The 21,396-nt window shown below is 47.5% G+C and overlaps 1 protein-coding gene across 1 annotated transcript in view; it reads right to left on the bottom strand.

Annotated features, from left to right (window-relative positions):
• Nucleotides 1–1,261: 1,261 nt before the first annotated feature.
• The window catches only part of dhx29 (DEAH (Asp-Glu-Ala-His) box polypeptide 29), a 29,520-nt gene continuing 9,385 nt past the window's right edge, over nt 1,262–21,396 (bottom strand). Inside the window, exons 13-28 of the mRNA XM_029692199.1 lie at nt 21,119–21,385; nt 20,719–20,862; nt 12,121–12,297; nt 11,568–11,708; nt 11,154–11,298; nt 10,842–10,962; nt 10,611–10,695; nt 10,287–10,504; nt 10,086–10,161; nt 5,481–5,705; nt 4,830–4,966; nt 4,418–4,508; nt 3,400–3,732; nt 2,988–3,119; nt 1,847–1,943; nt 1,262–1,642 (exon numbers count right to left, since the gene is read on the bottom strand). Of these exons, the coding sequence (XP_029548059.1) occupies nt 1,587–1,642; nt 1,847–1,943; nt 2,988–3,119; nt 3,400–3,732; nt 4,418–4,508; nt 4,830–4,966; nt 5,481–5,705; nt 10,086–10,161; nt 10,287–10,504; nt 10,611–10,695; nt 10,842–10,962; nt 11,154–11,298; nt 11,568–11,708; nt 12,121–12,297; nt 20,719–20,862; nt 21,119–21,385 (2,445 nt within the window). The 3' untranslated portion in view covers nt 1,262–1,586. The remainder of the gene's footprint in view (nt 1,643–1,846; nt 1,944–2,987; nt 3,120–3,399; nt 3,733–4,417; nt 4,509–4,829; nt 4,967–5,480; nt 5,706–10,085; nt 10,162–10,286; nt 10,505–10,610; nt 10,696–10,841; nt 10,963–11,153; nt 11,299–11,567; nt 11,709–12,120; nt 12,298–20,718; nt 20,863–21,118; nt 21,386–21,396) is intronic.

The raw sequence follows: 21,396 nt of genomic DNA, 5'->3' as shown, positions 1-21,396 counted from the left end.
CCCCCGTAATAGGGGTAGAGGCAGAGAATCCCAGTGGAAAGAGGGGAAACCGGCCAGGCAGAGACAGCAAGAGCGGTTCGTTGCTCCAGCCTTTCCGTTCACCTTCACACCCCTGGGCCAGACTACACTTAATCATAGGACCTACTGAAGAGATATGTCTTCAGTAAAGACTTAAAGGTTGAGACTGAGTCTGCGTCTCTCACATGGGTAGGCAGACTATTCCATAAAAATTGAGCTCTATAGGAGAAAGCCCTGCCTCCAGCTGTTTGCTTAGAAATTCTAGGAACAATTAGGAGGCCCGCGTCTTGTGACCGTAGCGTACGTGTAGGTATGTACAGCAGGACCAAATCGGAAAAATAGGTAGGAGCAAGCCCATGTAATGCTTTGTAGGTTAGCAGTAAAACCTTGAAATCATTTACAGTATTAGGCAAGACTGCCTTCTCGAGGCATGGAATAGTCTAGAATCCATGCTTCATCGAGATACGTTAGTACCACTGAAAATCAGTCTTCTCACGTAAACTTCTGTAGCGTCTGAACGGTTTGACCTAAAAACTATTATGACCCCTCTATGGAAAGATGACTCTCATGAACACGATGTTCTCCGCTTTGCCCTATGACCCCCACAAGTGTCAGGAGACACGGCTGAAGTCAGTACCGTCGATGTGCCAACTTCTGTTTGGTAGCATCCGAACCGTTCGGGCTACAAACCAATGGGACCCCACTATAGAAAGATTCTGAGCAACATGATGGTGTTCTAGTAAAGGCCAAAATCAATATTTTTTACACAATTTTTTTTATACCTAAATCAAATAGCTAAATGATCCATAGTATGACCATCTTAAAACAATCCCATATGTCAGCTTATCACCCCCCTCCCCCAATGTCTTAAACTTTAAAGAATTACGCAATAAGGCCCGAGGGGGTGTGGTATATGGCCAATATACCACGGTTAACGGCTGTTCTTTGGTACGACGCAACACAAAGTACCTGGATACAGCACTTATCCATGGTATATTAGCCATGTACCACAAACCAGTGAGGTACCTTATTGCTATTATAAACTGGTTACCTACTTAATTAGAGCAGTAAAAATACGTTTTTTTCATACCCATGGTATACGGTCTGATATATCATGGCTGTCAGCCAATCAGCATTCAGGGCTCGAACCACCCAGTTTATAATCTAAAATAACTGTTTGGGCAGCACCAGTGTGGCATAATTGCAGGAATATTTCAAGTATGTTTACAAGGCGCACACACAAGGCCATTAGTTTTGTTTATTTTAGAAAACAAAGACATGCTAATCACCAAAGGATGTTTGTTACATTCCGAGGGAGGGAGCTATGAATTAATTTAAAAATGTTATTTCCCTAAAACGGATATCAAACATCAATTAGCCATCAACACCACATACAGCTTTATTTTGTTTGGCAACAGTCATCATTGATAAGAGAAGAAATATGCTCTTTAATTTCATGATTTAAATGTCATTATACAGTACAACCACCACCCTCTGATCTTTAGGCTCTGTCCTTGGACAACCATGTATGACCGAGGTCTCCAATGAGAGGTCAGAGGTCACAGTGGTCAGAAGACATTCTCCATCTTGATCAGTTCTATTATCAACTGGATGGTCTTCTCATCTATGGGAGAGAGTAAAAGAGTAAACAACACCATTTACCACTACACAGTGAAACAACACACAGCACAATGTCATGAACACAAAAAAGAAAAACGTAGGGGGCTTAGGAAGAGACTGGAAGGATGAGGAAGAAGGAAACAGAAAATGAGAGAGGGATTCAAGAGAAAAGGGAGGGGGAAAAGACAGAAAAAGGGTAGAATATTACCTTCTAGATTCATCCTTGGATTCTCCAGCTTTTTCTCCAGTAGTGAGTCTATGAGCTTCCTCAGATGTTTAAAGATCACTCCGATCCTCACTGGGGCCTGGGAGAGAGAGAGAGGAGGCCAGGGAGGAACAGAGATCAGACAGAGCCACGCTTGCAACAGTATGCTCAACTACAAGGGTTTCCTGGACCTAGATTAAGGCTGCAGTCCAAACACAGTAATTTTAGCCCTCACAATAGCCACTTTCCCTTGGGGGAATCCTCATCAAAACCGGATGCAGTTTGATTGCCATCTTAAGTGGAGGTCCAATTCACTAACGTTGCCTCCTCGGCCCTTGATTTAGCTTGATGGAGCGAGTGAAGAACTTTGATCACTTGTGGGGTTGGTATGACCCACAATTCAATGCAAACTGTAGTCACGTGTCAAACTCCGGTCCGTGCAAAGTGTCAAATTGAATCAACATGGCTGAATTTTAGGCATGTCTGACAAAATTATGACACTAGCTTGCTAAAAAATATGTATAGATGACATTGATTTTAGCATTGGCAAATTGGCTTAGTCTTGTAGTGAGGACCCTTTAAAAATGTAGTTAGCTTCACAAACATATTTTTGGGGAATTCAGAAATTTATTGGAATAAATAAACTATAATACCAGCTAGCCAGCTATGGGCAACTGTAGCTAGCTACCTGACAGGACTGCTAGCTAGCTATGTTAGCTTACTAGGTACATTAATAGCTTTAGGTTATTTGTTTTTAAACTCAATTTGAAGATTTCCTCTAACGACGTTGCCTCTCCGATCAACACTCTTCCTCGCTTGGGCAAGGGACATTTAAAGTACACTCGGATGTAACGATGTAAAACATCATTCACGGGCTGAGGGTTTAGAGCCGAGGGCTGTCTACTTTGAATGTGGATTGTAGCCTAAGACTAGTATTGGACTATAGAGCACTTACAATGGAGATTCTCTATTGAGAAGTAATTTTATTTTTAATCTGGGTCTGGGAAACTGGCTACAAGAGTTTTATTTTATTTCTCTTTGTGTATCACACTGTATCTACTGTTGCACTGACACACCACTCTAGTCATTCATGACACCGACATAACAATAGACATGTAATACAGCTGACCCAGTGAACTCTGACCTGGAAGTGTATCCATCCATCCAGAGAGATGAGTCTCTCCCGGTGTTGTACGTCGATGTCCCCTCCAAACAGTAGCATGGGGAAGGGAGAGATCAGCGTTGTGTCCCGCAGGTAGATCTTAGAGTATTTTACCTGAGGGAGAGTCAAAATTAGATTTAAAACAATGAGCAACTTAATAGTATTTTACCTAAAATTACACACAGTAAATTATTCTATTTAGGCCTACCTGGGAGTTAGAGGTTGCCCCGGCCTAGCCACACCCTTGGTTAGGATTACAAGTAGGGAGAATTTGATCCTATATCTCCAGTTAAGGGCATCTTCTACACCCAGTGAGTAATCGATTTCACCATAGAGATTACAGACGGGTAGATGAATGATCATCGATCAATATATCTCTATGGGACCAACTGACCTTCTCCTGGAAGAGCAGCCAGCCGCGTGTCTGCAGGCAGCGGTTGACGGAGGAGGGGTGGACTTGGGCCTTCCCCTGGGCTGTCTCCACAGAGCACGCCACCCGGTCCAGGACGTCCACAGAGGGAGTGTAGAGGATCCGCCCCACGCTGTCATACAGTCCTGCCGTCAGCACCGCGTTCAGGACACAGATCTGAGGCTTACCAAGGGGGGTGAGGGGAGCTTGGGGACCTCTGGGGTCAGACTGATCCCGGGAAGGTGGTCCTCGACCGGACCTGGAGGAACCAGAGAATCCAGCCTGGTCCATCATACGCATCAGCTCCTGTTTGATGTCCTGATGGAGAAGAGATCCAGGTTTAATGTCCTTACCAACCACTCTAAATGTCATATGATCTCTTATAACTACTGTCACTGTGTACAGCAGTTGTACATGCTCAACAGGGTTGGGGTAAATTCAATTTCAACGGCTTTCCGAGTGGCACAGTGGTCTAAGACACTGCATCGCAGTGCTAGCTGTGCCACTAGAGATTCTGGCTTAGAGTCCAGGCTCTGTCGCAGCCGGCTGCAACCGGGAGACCCATGGGGCGGCGCACAATTGTCCCAGCGTCGTCTGGGTTAGGGGAGGGTTTGGGCGGCAGGGATGTCCTTGTCCCATCGCACACTAGCGACTCCTGTGGCGGGCCAGACGCAGGTCACCAGGTGTACGGTGTTTCCTCCGGGTTAAGTAGGCATTGTGTCAAGAAGCAGTGTGGCTTGGTTGGGTTGTGTTTCGGAGGGCACACGGTTTTTCTCCCGAGTCCGTACGGGAGTTGCAGCAATGAGACAAGACTGTAACTACCAATTGGATACCACGAAATTGGGGAGAGAAAAAGGGTAAAAAAGAATAATATATATATTTTTTTATTTCAATTCAGTCAATTAAAGAAGTAAACTGAAATTCGAAATTGACCCCAACCCTGACACTCACTGTTAAAGCATATCAGTTGAGAGAACCATACACAAGTTAGAAAATAGAGTACCTCTATGGTGATGAGGGCGGTACGGTTCAGGAAGTGTTTCCTGCAGTAGGCCATTTCGGCTCGATATCCCTCACTGCGTATGTTCTTCCACCTGTTAGCAGAACAATACCATTAGGGAACAGAAACCAAAATGGTGGCTGAGTCATTAAAACGGCACAGGAACAATCAACTTATTCAGGGTTAGGCTATGACTCAGTTGCTTTAGAGAGAACAGGGTCCAGGGTTTTATTTATTAGGCACAATATGGAAGAAAATGAATTGAAACAGAGGGTACTAGGTGAACTTGACCAAGAAACACATGTTTTCTTTACTGTCGCAAAACAATTTGCTGCCACGTGCCCAACTGAACATGACCCTGAATTAGCTGTCTCAGATTTTGGTCTTTCATACTTTTGAAAAGAGATGCACCTACCCCAGGTAAGCATTGTAGATAGTCAGGTGATCTGAGTTGGCTACAGCCAGGGCAGCTTTAGCCAGGTTAGCCTGATCCTTCTGGTTCATGGGTGTGGCAAAGGGAGACTTCTCCGAGATCGCTGCTGCTATAGTCGCCTGCAATACAATTACATTCAGTCATAATGGAAATTAGATTGATCCTTTGAAGCTGGAATCCTTAGTTGCTACATCTATTTTTGGACTTAAAAATAAATGATATATACCCATTTATTCTTGAAGAAAATAACTTCTAAATGCATCATGAGCTTAGTTCAACTGTCATACCCCATCAGAACCCAAAATATAAGCTTGTTTTAGTCCAATATTTGTAAACAATGTCAAATGTAAACAAACACTGTATAGCCTGAAAACATGGTTAAAACTATAATTTTGATATCATGGATGGTCAGTCCTTGAACCCATAGAGAGTGGTTCCATTTCTCCAGGCCCATCCCTCAGCTTTTTACCAAGACACTGGCGGGGTGACTGCTTTATTCTTGTTTCAATTAAGGATTCCAGATTTAACTATGTGAGTCCCATTTCACATTGTTGATTGCTGATTTTGCAAGCAGTTAATACAATACAATGCTAATTCAGAAATGTATGACACCCCGCATGGACTGTAACTTACAATGGGGTCCAGGCAGCCCAAGATGGCACCAAAGATAAGCATCTTGCCGATCTTGACGTTGACAGGCAAAGTGGCGAGATGGTGACCCAGCGGGGTGAGGGTGTGGCCCTCCGGTATACACGCTCCGATCCTCCGGAGCAGGCACACGGCATTACTCACAGACTGGGGCTGGGGCGCGTCTAGGGCTCGACACAGGAACTCCTCTGGAGAGCCATACTCACATTTCTGTAGAGGGGACAGAGACCGAACAGTGGTGGTTGTGGTGGTTGGGGTGGTTTACAGTGGTTGGGGTGGTTTATGGTGGTTGGGGTGGTTTATGGTGGTTGGGGTGGTTTACGGTGGTTGGGGTGGTTAACGGTGGTTGGGGTGGTTTGTGGTGGTTGGGGTGGTTTACGGTGGTTGGGGTGGTTTACGGTGGTTGGGGTGGTTTACGGTGGTTGGGGTGGTTTAGGGTGGTTGGGGTGGTTTAGGGTGGTTGGGGTGGTTTAGGGTGGTTGGGGTGGTTTACGGTGGTTGGGGTGGTTTACGGTGGTTGGGGTGGTTTATGGTGGTGGGGGTGGTTTACGGTGGTTGGGGTGGTTTACGGTGGTTACGGTGGTTTACGGTGGTTACGGTGGTTGGGGTGGTTTACGGTGGTTGGGGTGGTTTACGGTGGTTGGGGTGGTTTACGGTGGTTTACGGTGGTTGGGGTGGTTAGGGTGGTTGGGGTGGTTTACGGTGCTTGGGGTGGTTTATGGTGGTTGGGGTGGTTACGGTGGTTGGGGTGGTTTATGGTGGTTACGGTGGTTGGGGTGGTTTACGGTGGTTGGGGTGGTTTACGGTGGTTGGGGTGGTTTGTGGTGGTTGGGGTGGTTTACGGTGGTTGGGGTGGTTTACGGTGGTTGGGGTGGTTTGTGGTGGTTGGGGTGGTTTACGGTGGTTGGGGTGGTTTGTGGTGGTTGGGGTGGTTTAAGGTGGTTGGGGTGGTTTGTGGTGGTTTACGGTGGTTGGGGTGGTTTGTGGTGGTTGGGGTGGTTTACGGTGGTTGGGGTGGTTTACGGTGGTTGGGGTGGTTATGGTGGTTGGGGTGGTTTACGGTGGTTGGGGTGGTTTGTGGTGGTTGGGGTGGTTTGTGGTGGTTGGGGTGGTTTACGGTGGTTGGGGTGGTTTGTGGTGGTTGGGGTGGTTTACGGTGGTTGGGGTGGTTTACGGTGGTTGGGGTGGTTTACGGTGGTTGGGGTGGTTTACGGTGGTTTACGGTGGTTGGGGTGGTTTACGGTGGTTGGGGTGGTTTATGGTGGTTGGGGTGGTTACGGTGGTTGGGGTGGTTTACGGTGGTTACGGTGGTTGGGATGGTTGGGGTGGTTGGGGTGGTTTGTGGTGGTTGGGGTGGTTTACGGTGGTTGGGGTGGTTGGAGTGGTTTACGGTGGTTGGGGTGGTTTGTGGTGGTTGGGGTGGTTTACGGTGGTTGGGGTGGTTTGTGATGGTTGGGGTGGTTTACGGTGGTTGGGGTGGTTTGTGGTGGTTGGGGTGGTTTACGGTGGTTGGGGTGGTTTGTGGTGGTTTGGGTGGTTTAAGGTGGTTGGGGTGGTTTACGGTGGTTGGGGTGGTTTACGGTGGTTGGGGTGGTTTACGGTGGTTACAGTGGTTGGGTAGGTTGGGGTGGTTTGTGGTGGTTGGGGTGGTTTACGGTGGTTGGGGTGGTTTACGGTGGTTGGGGTGGTTTACGGTGGTTGGGGTGGTTTGTGGTGGTTGGGGTGGTTTGTGGTGGTTGGGGTGGTTTACGGTGGTTGGGGTGGTTTGTGGTGGTTGGGGTGGTTTACGGTGGTTGGGGTGGTTTGTGGTGGTTGGGGTGGTTTACGGTGGTTGGGGTGGTTTACGGTGGTTGGGGTGGTTACGGTGGTTTGTGGTGGTTGGGGTGGTTTATGGTGGTTGGGGTGGTTTACGGTGGTTGGGGTGGTTTACGGTGGTTGGGGTGGTTATGGTGGTTGGGGTGGTTTACGGTGGTTGGGGTGGTTTACGGTGGTTACGGTGGTTGGGGTGGTTTATGGTGGTTACGGTGGTTTACGGTGGTTACGGTGGTTGGGGTGGTTTACGGTGGTTACGGTGGTTTACGGTGGTTACGGTGGTTGGGGTGGTTTACGGTGGTTGGGGTGGTTTGTGGTGGTTGGGGTGGTTTACGGTGGTTGGGGTGGTTTACGGTGGTTGGGGTGGTTTGTGGTGGTTGGGGTGGTTTACGGTGGTTGGGGTGGTTTACGGTGGTTGGGGTGGTTTACGGTGGTTGGGGTGGTTTGTGGTGGTTGGGGTGGTTTACGGTGGTTGGGGTGGTTTACGGTGGTTGGGGTGGTTTGGGTGGTTTATGGTGGTTGGGGTGGTTTACGGTGGTTGGGGTGGTTACGGTGGTTGGGGTGGTTTACGGTGGTTGGGGTGGTTTGTGGTGGTTGGGGTGGTTTACGGTGGTTGGGGTGGTTTACGGTGGTTGGGGTGGTTTGTGGTGGTTGGGGTGGTTTACGGTGGTTGGGGTGGTTTACGGTGGTTGGGGTGGTTTACGGTGGTTGGGGTGGTTTGTGGCGGTTGGGGTGGTTTACGGTGGTTGGGGTGGTTTGGGTGGTTTACGGTGGTTGAGGTGGTTTACGGTGGTTGGGGTGGTTACGGTGGTTTGTGGTGGTTGGGGTGGTTTATGGTGGTTGGGGTGGTTTACGGTGGTTGGGGTGGTTATGGTGGTTGGGGTGGTTTACGGTGGTTGGGGTGGTTTACGGTGGTTACGGTGGTTGGGGTGGTTTACGGTGGTTACGGTGGTTGGGGTGGTTTACGGTGGTTGGGGTGGTTTACGGTGGTTACGGTGGTTTACGGTGGTTGGGGTGGTTGGGGTGGTTTACGGTGGTTACGGTGGTTTACGGTGGTTACGGTGGTTGGGGTGGTTTACGGTGGTTGGGGTGGTTTGTGGTGGTTGGGGTGGTTTACGGTGGTTTGTGGTGGTTTACGGTGGTTGGGGTGGTTGGGGTGGTTTACGGTGGTTGGGGTGGTTTATGGTGGTTGGGGTGGTTTACGGTGGTTGGGGTGGTTTACGGTGGTTGGGATGGTTGGGGTGGTTTACGGTGGTTGGGGTGGTTTACGGTGGTTGGGGTGGTTGTGGTGGTTGGGGTGGTTGTGGTGGTTGGGGTGGTTTACGGTGGTTGGGGTGGTTTACGGTGGTTGGGGTGGTTTACGGTGGTTGGGGTGGTTTGTGGTGGTTGGGGTGGTTTACGGTGGTTGGGGTGGTTTACGGTGGTTGGGGTGGTTACGGTGGTTGGGGTGGTTTACAGTGGTTACGGTGGTTGGGGTGGTTTACGGTGGTTTACGGTGGTTACGGTGGTTGGGGTGGTTTACGGTGGTTGGGGTGGTTTATGGTGGTTACGGTGGTTGGGGTGGTTTACGGTGGTTACAGTGGTTGGGGTGGTTTACGGTGGTTGGGGTGGTTTACGGTGGTTGGGGTGGTTTAAGGTGGTTGGGGTGGTTTATGGTGGTTGGGGTGGTTTACGGTGGTTGGGGTGGTTTACGGTGGTTTACGGTGGTTACGGTGGTTGGGGTGGTTTACGGTGGTTGGGGTGGTTTACGGTGGTTACGGTGGTTGGGGTGGTTGGGGTGGTTTACGGTGGTTGGGGTGGTTTATGGTGGTTGGGGTGGTTTACGGTGGTTGGGGTGGTTTACGGTGGTTGGGATGGTTGGGGTGGTTTACGGTGGTTGGGGTGGTTTACGGTGGTTGGGGTGGTTTGTGGTGGTTGGGGTGGTTTGTGGTGGTTGGGGTGGTTTACGGTGGTTGGGGTGGTTTACGGTGGTTGGGGTGGTTTACGGTGGTTGGGGTGGTTTGTGGTGGTTGGGGTGGTTTACGGTGGTTGGGGTGGTTTACGGTGGTTGGGGTGGTTACGGTGGTTGGGGTGGTTTACGGTGGTTGGGGTGGTTTACGGTGGTTTACGGTGGTTACAGTGGTTGGGGTGGTTTACGGTGGTTGGGGTGGTTTACGGTGGTTGGGGTGGTTTATGGTGGTTACGGTGGTTGGGGTGGTTTACGGTGGTTACAGTGGTTGGGGTGGTTTACGGTGGTTGGGGTGGTTTACGGTGGTTGGGGTGGTTTACGGTGGTTGGGGTGGTTTACGGTGGTTTACGGTGGTTACGGTGGTTGGGGTGGTTTACGGTGGTTGGGGTGGTTTACGGTGGTTACGGTGGTTGGGGTGGTTTACGGTGGTTACGGTGGTTGGGGTGGTTACGGTGGTTTATGGTGGTTGGGGTGGTTATGGTGGTTTATGGTGGTTAGGGTGGTTACGGTGGTTGGGGTGGTTTACGGTGGTTTACGGTGGATGGGGTGGTTTACGGTGGTTGGGGTGGTTTACGGTGGTTGGGGTGGTTTACGGTGGTTGGGGGTGGTTTACGGTGGTTGGGGTGGTTTACGGTGGTTGGGGTGGTTTACGGTGGTTGGGGTGGTTACGGTGGTTGGGGTGGTTACGGTGGTTGGGGTGGTTTACGGTGGTTACGGTGGTTAGAGTGGTTTACGGTGGTTGGGGTGGTTACGGTGGTTGGGGTGGTTACGGTGGTCAGCCAAATCATCATTCAGGGCACGAACCAGACAGTTTACAGTTGCCAGTGTACCATGATATGAAGACACAGCTCCTCTAGTGGAACCCTCAGTATCTCTGGTATGGAGTAATCCATGAAAGCCTGAAACCTGTTTCAGAGAAGAACATTCACAATCAGGCTGTAACGTCTGTAGCTGCTGACCTCAGATAAGGCAGTAGAGGTATTTATGTCGTAGACAGCAACTTGTTCTGTGATTGAGAGGGAGGGGCTGACCTGAATTTGGGGTACAGGCGGAAGCAGAAGCCGTCCCGCACGCGTCCTGCCCTGCCTTGCCTCTGGAGGGCGCTGGCCTTGCTGACAAACGTCTCCACCAGGGAACTCATCTGGCTACTCTCATGGTACTTGTTTTCTTTGGTCTTTCCGGTATCAATAACGAACACAACATCAGGTATTGTTACTCCAGTTTCCGCTATGTTTGTGGACAGCACAATCTAAAATAGGGTAGACAGGGTAATAAAAAATATTTTATCACTTTTGTTCATTCATAGCAATATGTATCTCAGTTCATCACTGCACTAAACAAAGAAACCCCAGTACCTTCCTAACTCCAGTAGGGGGCACTGTAAATGCAGCAGCCTGGTCCTTAGATGACAGTGTGGAGTGCAGGGCTACCAGTTTGTACCTGAACAGGGAGACATAAACAAATCTCTTTATGAAAGCTAAAACCTATGCTACAACAAAATAGTTTCTAAATGAATTTATAAATTGCTAGCACGCAAGATGGCATTCTTCTCAGGATGACATTGTCAGTGAAGACTATAAACTCACCTGTCTTTGCCACGGAACCTCTTGTCTGTGGAGAGCAGGTCATAAAGCTGTTGGATGTGGGCCAGACCTGGGAGGAACACCAGAACAGCTCCATCCACCACTGCAAACTGAGGGGACTTATCTGGGGGAAGGGGAAGAAATATTACAGTATGCGCAACACCAATCAATCAATCAACATCTAAATTGCCCCAACATGTGTAGTACAGCCATATCAACAACCATAAAGCAAATATAAACTGGACTAACTCTCCAGTCTCCAACTCTCTCCACGTCCTCACACTGGGCTGAATGAACCCGCAACTCTGTATTTACCCAGGTAGTCAAGCAAGTCCAGGACCAGTTCCATGTTGATTTTGTTGGGGTTCATGTACTGCAGGGCGTGGCGGGTCCGGCTGCTGAAGTGGTCCAGGTCAGGACCCAGGTCCCAGCCAGAGCCTGAGTCTTTCACTATAAACTCCTGGAGAACACACACAAAACACCATGAGTTACGTATTGGTTCCTGTTCACTGTAATGCACAACATGGATCTGAGGCATTTACAGAAGTGTAGAATAGGATTGCACACAGCACAATGATTCAGTATAGTTTAGGAAATAAGGCAATAATACAGTGTTTTCAGAGTCAAGTCAGTAATCAATCTGACCCTGAGACCCAATGCAGCAGGTAGGTACTATCACAAGGCCCCTCACTCCCAAAGATCTCACCCCTCTGTCATACCCCCTCTCACCTGGTGCTGCATGCTCTTCCCTCCTTTCTGCGTGAAGTTAATGTTGACTTCCTCCTCCTCCTCCAGGATCTTCTGGCTGTATTCAGAGTCCTTCTCCAGAACATAGCCCGTCTCCTCCACTATGTCCTCCAGATGGAACACCTGACAATAGAGGTGCAACAAAACACTTCAGAAATAGAATTACACTTTTTTTATTGCTATGGGGACACTCAAAATGGCTGACCAGTCCACCCATTATGACATTTTATTTCACCTTTCTATTCATTTTAATGATATGGTCAGAACACATCAGGACAACACCATACAGCACGATACAACAGAACATCTGAGAGTCACACTGTAACAATACTCTACTACATCGATCGCTGAAATAACATTTTATATCAGGACAACCACAAGTAGTATGATACAAATAACATCCTTTTTGGCACTTAGACATACTAGGACAGGAATATAATTCCCTTGTGACGGAAAATACAATTTAAACAGAAAATACAGTTCATATTTTCATATCTGTGAACTATAGGGAAATGAAAAGTTCTAGACATCTAACCTCGACAGGGAAGGTTCTGCCAGGGATGTTGACTATAGGACAGCGGTTGAAGTAGGCAGCGAACTTATCACAGTCGACTGTGGCGCTCATCATGACCAGGTGCAGGTTGGACCGTTTCTGGACCACGTCCTTCAGGATGGTCAGCAGGAAATCAGACTGGACGCTGCGTTCATGGACCTAGAATGGATGAGACAGACAGCATGTTTGATGGGATCAGTTTGAGCAAGGCAAGGCGCAGTATAGTTTATTTTGGTTATTTGGCATGCAAGGTAATATGTAGATTAGTAAGTCTGCCCAGTTTGGCTGCAATGTAGTTGATCTGAAACATGCACAGACTGAAGTGTGAGTCTGACCGAACCCTGGGCACATTGGGCAGTGTGTAAGAGGTCAGATGTCCAGACTAGAGGTTTTCACGGATCCACCTGGACCCCGAATTCCACAGACGCGATCGGGACCCGAGCGGGTCCAGATCCAGAATTCTAAATAATTTCACAGGTCTGCGTCAGATCTGATATGATTGTCATGGGTCAAATAAAATAACATTTTATTAGTCACATGTGGCAAATACAACAAGTGTAGTCCTTACAGTGAAATGCTTACTTATGAGCCCCTAACCAACAATGCATTTGAAAAAAACAAGAGTAAGAATAAGAAATAAAAGTAATAAGTAATTAAAGAGCAGCAGTGAAATAACAATGGCGAGACTATATACAGGGGGGTAATGGTACAGAGTCAATGTGCGGGGGCACCGGTTATTTGAGGTAGTATGTACATGTAGGTAGAGTTATTAAAGTGACTAGGCATAGATGATAACAACAGAGTAGCAGAGGTGTAAAAAAAAAGGGTGGGGGCAATGCAAATAGTCTGGGTAGCCATTTGATTAGATGGTCAGCCATTTGGATAGATGGTCAGGAGTCTTATGGCTTGGGGGTAGAAGCTGTTTAGAAGCTTCTTGGACCTAGACTTGGCGCTCCAGTACCGCTTGCCGTGCGGTAGCAGAGAGAACAGTCTATGACTAGGGTGGCTGGAGTCTTTGACAACTTTTAGGGCCTTCCTCTGACACCGCCTGGTATAGAGGTCCTGGATGGCAGGAAGCTTGGCCCCAGTGATGTACTGGGCCGTACACACTACCCTCTGTAGTGCCTTGCAGTCAGAAGCCGAGCAGTTGCCATACCAGGAGGTGATGCAACCAGTCAGGAAGCTCTCGATGGTGCAGCTGTAGAACCTTTTGAGGATCTGAAGACTCATGCCAAATCTTTTCAGTCTCCTGAGGGGGAATAGGTTTTGTTGTGCCCTCTTCACGACTGTCTTGCTGTGCTTGGACCATGTTAGTTTGTTGGTGATGTGGACACCAAGGAACTTGAAGCTCTCAACCTGCTCCACTACAGCCCCATCCTCTTTTTCCTGTAGTCCACAATCATCTCCTTTGTCTTGATCACATTGAGGGAGAGGTTGTTGTCCTGGCACCACACAGCCAGGTCTCTGACCTCCTCCCTATTGGCTGTCTCGTCGCTGTCGGTGATCAGGCCTACCACTGTTGTGTCATCTGCAAACTTAATGATGGTGTTGTGTGTTGAGTCGTGCCTGGCCGTGCAGTCATGAGTGAACAGGGAGTACATGAGGGGACTGAGCACGCACCCGAGGGGCCCCGCGTTGAGGATCAGCGTGGCGGATGTGTTGTTTCCTACACTTACCACCTGGGGGCGACCCGTCAGGAAGTACAGGATCCAGTTGCAGAGGGACGTATTAAGTCCCAGGGTCCTTACAGTGAGGGAAAAAAGTATTTGATCCCCTGCTGATTTTGTACGTTTGCCCACTGACAAAGAAATGATCAGTCTATAATTTTAATGGTAGGTTTATTTGAACAGTGAGAGACAGAATAACAACAAAAAAATCCAGAAAAACGCATGTCAAAAATGTTATAAAATGATTTGCATTTTAATGAGGGAAATAAGTATTTGACCCCTCTGCAAAATATGACTTAGTACTTGGTGGCAAAACCCTTGTTGGCAATCACAGAGGTCAGACGTTTCTTGTAGTTGGCCACCAGGTTTTCACACATCTCAGGAGGGATTTTGTCCCACTCCTCTTTGCAGATCTTCTCCAAGTCATTAAGGTTTCGAGGCTGACGTTTGGCAACTCAAACCTTCAGCTCCCTCCACAGATTTTCTATGGGATTAAGGTCTGGAGACTGGCTAAGCCACTCCAGGATCTTAATGTGCTTCTTCTTGAGCCACTCCTTTGTTGCCTTGGCCGTGTGTTTTGGGTCATTGTCATGCTGGAATACCCATCCACGACCCATTTTCAATGCCCTGGCTGGCTGAGGGAGGGAGGTTCTCACCCAAGATTTGACGGTACATGGCCCCATCCATCGTCCCTTTGATGCGGTGAAGTTGTCCTGTCCCCTTAGCAGAAAAACACCCCCAAAGCATAATGTTTCCACCTCCATGTTTGACGGTGGGGATGGTGTTCTTGGGGTCATAGGCAGCATTCCTCCTCCTCCAAACACGGCGAGTTGAGTTGATGCCAAAGAGGTCCATTTTGGTCTCATCTGACCACAACACTTTCACCCAGTTGTCCTCTGAACATTCAGATGTTCATTGGCAAACTTCATAGGGGCATGTATATGTGCTTTCTTGAGGGTGCTGCAGGATTTCAGTCCTTCACGGCATAGTGTGTTACCAATTGTTTTCTTGGTGACTATGGTCCCAGCTGCCTTGAGATCATTGACAAGATCTTCCCGTGTAGTTCTGGGCTGATTCCTCACCGTTCTCATGATCATTGCAACTCCACGAGGTGAGATCTTACATGGAGCCCCAGGCCGAGGGAGATTGACAGTTCTTTTGTGTTTCTTCCATTTGTGAATAATCGCACCAACTGTTGTCACCTACTCACCAAGCTGCTTGGCGATGGTCTTGTAGCCTATTCTAGCCTTGTGTAGGTCTACAATCTTGTCCCTGACATCCTTGGAGAGCTCTTTGGTCTTGGCCATGGTGGAGAGTTTGGAATCTGATTGATTGATTGCTTCTGTGGACAGGTGTCTTTTATACAGGTAACAAGCTGAGATTAGGAGCACTCCCTTTAAGAGTGTGCTCCTAATCTCAGCTCGTTACCTGTATAAAAGACACATGGGAGCCAGAAATCTTTCTGATTGAGAGGGGGTCAAATACTTATTTCCCTCATTAAAATGCAAATCAATTTATAACATTTTTGGCATGTGTTTTTCTGGATTTTTTTGTTGTTATTCTGTCTCTCACTGTTCAAATAAACCTACCATTAAAATTATAGACTGATCATTTCTTTGTCAGTGGGCAAACGTACAAAATCAGCAGGGGATCAAATAGTTTTTTTCTTCACTGTAGCTTAGTGATGAGCTTTGAGGGCACTATGGCATTGAACGCTGAGCTGTAGTCAATGAATAGCATTCTCACATAGGTGTTCCTTTTGTCCAGGTGGGAAAGGGCAGTGTGGAGTGCAATCAAGATTGCATCATCTGTGGATCTGTTAGGGCGGTATGCAAATTGGAGTGGGTCTAGGGTTTCTGAGTTAATGGTGTTGATGTGAGCAATGACCAGCCTTTCAAAGCCCTTCATGGCTACAGACGGTAGTCATTTAGGCAGGTTACCTTAGTGTTCTTGGACACAAGGACTATGGTTGTCTGCTTAAAACATGTTGGTATTACAGACTCGAACAGGGAGAGGTTGAAAATGTCAGTGAAGACACTTGCCAGTTGGTCAGCGTATGCTCGCAGTACACGTCTTGGTAATCCGTCTGGCCCTGCGGCCTTGTGAATGTTTACCTGTTTAACCTGTTGGGGCTAGGGGGCAGTATTTTCACGGCCAGATAAAAAACGTACCCGATTTAAACTGGTTACTACTCTTGCCCAGAAACGAGAATATGCATATAATTAGTAGATTTGGATAGAAAACACTCTAAAGTTTCTAAAACTGTTTGAATGGTGTCTGTGAGTATAAAAGAACTCATATGGCAGGCGAAAACCTGAGAAGATTCCATGCAGGAAGTGCCCTGTCTGACAATTTGTTGTCCTTCTGTTGCATCTCTATCGACATTACAGCATCTGTGCTGTTACGAGAGTCTTATCTTTCAAATGGTGTAAAATAGTCATACGTTTGAGAAATTGAAGTTATAGCATTTTTGAGGTATTTGTATTTCGCGCCACGCAATTCCACTGGCTGTTGACTAGGGTGGGACGCTAACGTCCCACTGGCCCAGAGGTTAAAGGTCTTACATCGGCTGCGGAGAGCATGATCACACAGTCTTCTGGAACAGCTGGTGCTCTCATGCATGTTTCAGTGTTATTTGCCTCGAAGCGAGCATAGAAGTAGTTTAGCTCGTCTGGTAGGCCCGTGTCACTGGGCAGCTCTTGGCTGTGCTTCCCTTTGTAGTCTGTAAGGGTTTGCAAGCCCTGCCACATCCGACGAGCGTCAGAGCCGGTGTAGTACGATTCGATCTTAGTCCTGTATTCACGATTTGCCTGTTTGATGGTTCGTCGGAGGGCATAGCGGGATTTCTTATAAGCTTCCGGGTTAGAGTCCCGCTCCTTGAAAGTGGCAGCTCTAGCCTTTAGCTCAGTGTGGATGTTGCCTGTAATCCATGGCTTCTGGTTGGGGTATGTCACTGTGGGGACGACATCATCGATGCACTTATTGATGGAGCCAATGACTGATGTGGTGTACTCCTCAATGCCATCAGAGGAATCCTGGAACATATTCCAGTCTGTGCTAGCAAAACAGTCCTGTAGCTTAGCATCTGCTTCATTTGACCACTTTTTTATTGATCGAGTCACTGGTGCTTCCTGCTTAAAAACTATTTTGTAAGCAGGAATCAGGAGGATAGAATTATGGTCAGATTTGCCAAATGGAAGGCGAGGGAGAGCATTGTATGCGTCTCGGGTATGTGTAATTTTTACTGACTTGTCAGGAAGGGCCCGTACAGATCAGAACGCGACCGCTGCAGTAGAGAGAGACATTTTAATGCAGCTGCTCTTGCTTTTCATGAGAATGTAGCGTGGCACGTGTAATTTGTTGTTGGCCAGTCATAAGTCATCAAGCGGCAATAGGCTACAGTCATAGAGCCTCGCTCCGTGTGTGGCAAAAGCTAGGAGATACACTACACACCTTCCCAGAGAGTGGAGGCTGTTATAGCATGAGCAGGTGTTCAACGAGCAGGTGTCCACATACTTTTGTTTTTGCCATGTTGTGTATTTAATCAATGGAAGATGTAATTAAAATGACGGAATTAAAAGTTAAAAGGGTAGGCTACAAGGACCAAGAGCCAACAGGTTGGCAGGCTGCTATTTAATATTCTGAATGGAGTTGTTGTTATTTGTAACTGTAGGATGAGAAAGCGCATGCACTGCAGCCTCAATTAGCCTAGCTAGCTAGCGTTAGCTATCGTAACTAACTCTCCTGGTTTGATGCAGTCTTGACAGGTACCACGTAATCATATTTGATGACAAATAACCTAGTTATGGCAACTATTAGTTTACTATTGCGAGAGTCGGCTTGGTTGGTTGCCGTCTCTCCCTACCCGCTCCCCATGTCACATGCTCACAGTACGGACACTCCAGCTCCTGAGTGGCGCAGCGGTCTAAAGCACTGCATCTCAGTGTTAGAGGCGTCACTACAGACACCCTGGTTCGAATCCAAGCTGTATCACAACCGGCCATGATTGGGAGTCCCATAGGCGGCGCACAATTGGCCCAGTGTCATCCTGGTTTGGCCGGTGTAAAATAAACATTTGTTCCTAACTGATTTGCCTAGTTAAATAAAGGTTACATTTAATACAAATAATAAAAACGAAATACAGCGGCACCTCTGATGCTTTATCAGCTCCGGTTCATAAATCTAACCCTTATTTTACCAGGTAAATTGACTGAGGGAATAATTACAGGGGAGAGGAGGGGGGATGAACGAGCCAATTGTATAAACAATGATTTTGTGACTGTGATGGTATGAGGGCCTGTCATGACGTTACCCTGTTGGATGAGGTTTATGACTCCCCCATAAATACCTTTCCCCCTTTTCTCTCCACTCTACAGAATGGACTCTTGGAAAGCCCTGTGTTACCACAGAGAAAGTATGATACCATCAAAAGGTTGGGGATTGGAACCATTTTTCCCTTTCTCAACCAGTTGAAAGTGTCCGTTGGTCCTTAAAGAATATGATGTCAGATCAGTTGTTGTCTGTGACATTATATAGGTTAATAAGACGATATAAATTTATCTTGGAAAGTCTACACATTCTAGTGATCAGATTCACATGGAATTGTTGTGCAATTTAAATGTTTAAATATGAAACTATTTGTGAGAAGATGAAATGTGATTTTAGCTTCTAAATGAGAGAATTGTTATCATAACTAAACTTATGCTCACTCTGTGGCCACGCCCAAGTGAACAGACATTGGTTGAGAACTATGAAACATGCCCTTCTCTCCCCCAGTACAAAAGCCCGTTGACGGAAGTCAACCTCAGTTCCCGATGACGTGAGGACTGGTGTCCATACATTTAAAAAGGGCTAATTTCAACTTCAACCTAACAAAATTAACATTTAGTTCCAGAAATGTTAGGACTGCTGTCCTAACGTTTAAAAGGGCAAATTTCAAAGTGGAGGTGACGATCACCTGGTGAATTTTGACTAGACCAGCCAGAATACAGTGCAAACTGATTATGGCAACTTGGTATGAACTTTGAACGATTATTCACTAAAGAAGTGATACATCCTAGACGTCGAGTTATCAGCTGCAGCTGTAAACGTGGCCTAGGAAAGGACAGACAATCTCCGAAGAACGACAGGGCACTTTAACGTACCAGCTCTACAACACTACGACCAGAAATATTCTTCAAAGGACAATGGGGATCTCTGCTGGATAAACCAGTCTTCCATCTTCGACCAATCTATCGAAGCGCAACAGAGTAAATATATATCTTGCTGCATTTTCCTTTTCCAAATGGGCGGTTATTAGAATGCATAAGATTCTGTATTTACGGTAGCATAGCTTCTCAAGGTCCGATAAAGACCCAATCCCTTTGTCCCTCAGTCTTCCCGCTCTTTCATTCAAACCCAACCCCCTACCTTTGTGTAACCAGCCATCATATCTGGTTAGCCCACTAGGGGACTTTCGTGACATGATAAGTAATCGATGTATGATCTATCCTGTGTGTGTGTGTGTGTGTATATATATATATATATATATATATATATATATATATATATATATATATATATAAATAAATAAATAATTAAGCCAATTTGTGTATTGCTGATTCAACTTATTAGCTAGGGTTCGTGCAGATAACCCATTTCTTACAACAAAGAATGAGACCGATCGAGGTGACGATTAATAATTGACTGCTATTGATATAAAAGATCTTCAGATCTTTAAGAGTGGATTTGGGAGATAACCACTCTACATTAATTAATGCTTCCGTGGTGCCCCATGTTATTAATGGTTTAATTGTTGCATGGTTTAATTAGATTTTTTTTAACCTTTATTTAACTAGGCAAGTCAGTTAAGAACAAATTCTTATTTTCAATGACGGCCTAGGGACAGTGTAACCCACTGCCTAGTTCAGGGGCAGAACGACAGATTTTGTACCTTGTCAGCTCGGGGATTCGATCTTGCAACCTTTCGGTTACTAGTCCAACGCCCTAACCACTAGGCTATGCTGCCGCCCCACGTAATAAATTAAACGTTAGGTAATCGATTTGATAAAATAGCATGTCATATAATTTAATCATAGTCAGAGATACGACAGGCCAGATTGGGAATTTAGCCAGGACACCGGGGTTGACACCCCTACTCTTACAATAAGTTCCATGGGATCTTTAGTGACCACAGAGAGTCAGGACACCCGTTTAACGTCCCATCCAAAAGACAGCACCCTACACAGGGCAATGTCCCCAATCACTGCCCTGGGGCTTTGGGCTATTTTTTAGACCAGAGGAAAGTGTGCCTCCTACGGCTCTTCAATACCACTTCCAGCAGCATCTGGTCTCCCATCCAGGGACTGACCAGGACCAACCCTGCTTAGCTTCAGAAGCAAGCCAGCAGTGTGATGCAGGGTGGTATACTGCTGGTAAAGTATCTTAAAAAATGAAATAGCGGCCTCCTGAGTGGCCCAACGGTCTAAGGCACTGCATCGCAGTGCTCGAGGCGTCCCTACAGACCCAGGTCCGATCCCGAGCAGTATCCCAACCGGCCGTGATCGGGAGTCCCATTGGGTGGCAAAAAATTGGCCCAGCGTCGTCCAGGTTAGGTTAGGGTTAGGCCGGGGGTGCTTTACTTGGCTCATCGCACTCTAGCAACTCCTTGTGGCAGGCCGGGGGCCTGCAGGCTGACCTCGGTCGTCAGTTGAACGGTGTTTCCTCCGACAAATTGGTGCGGCTGGCTTCCAGGTTAAGCAGGCGGGTGTTAAGAAGCGCGGCTAGGCGGGTCATGTTTCGGAGGACGCATGACTCGACCTTCACCTCCCGAGCCCATTGGGGAGTTGCAGCGATGAGACAAGATCGAAATTGGGGAGAAAAAGGGGGTAAAATACACAAAAGAATATATATATAAATAACAATAATTAAATACCTCGTCCACTATGATGTGGGTCAGAGAGCTGAGCATGTGGTCCTGCTGCAGCTTCCTGAGGAGAACCCCGGTGGTGCAGTACAGAAGACGGGTCGAGTCCGAAGACTTGTTCTCCATCCGGATCTGGTACCCACACAGCGACGACTGAAACATCAACATTGTAAACAAATAATAGAAAATATCTCCATCAAATGTGTTGCATTCTGCTTTTAACTCTTCCCTTACACAACACCTAACCTTTTTGAGGCACCCTATATATCCTAAACCACACAAAACCACCTAACGTAACCCTTTAACCACTTCCACCACCCCAACCTACATGCAACTTATTGTAGTCAAGCTCAATCCAATCTCAAACCCCCTAACCACTTTCACCAGCCCATCACCGATTCCCTCTAACCTTGGATCCAGGCCCGTCGTCACAGCCCAGCTCCTGAGACACCCTGCTGGCCAGACTCATGGCAGAGATCCTGCGGGGCTGGGTGACCACTATGTTACAGGGCTGGGCAGCAGCTCCCCCAGTCAGCAGCTCCTCTAGGATAAACTGAGGGATCTGGGTACTCTTCCCGCTGCCTGTCTCCCCCGCCACCACTACCACACGGTTGCGCCGCAGAGCCTCCATAACCCGCACGCGGTGCTGAAACACCGGGAGCTGCTCTCTGTCCATCTGTAGAGTTT

The sequence above is a fragment of the Salmo trutta genome, chromosome 15 (assembly GCF_901001165.1).
Source record: "Salmo trutta chromosome 15, fSalTru1.1, whole genome shotgun sequence".
NCBI lineage: Eukaryota > Metazoa > Chordata > Actinopteri > Salmoniformes > Salmonidae > Salmo > Salmo trutta.
The sequence above is the reverse complement of the archived record's forward strand: the minus strand, read 5'-3'. Positions and strand labels throughout refer to the sequence as shown.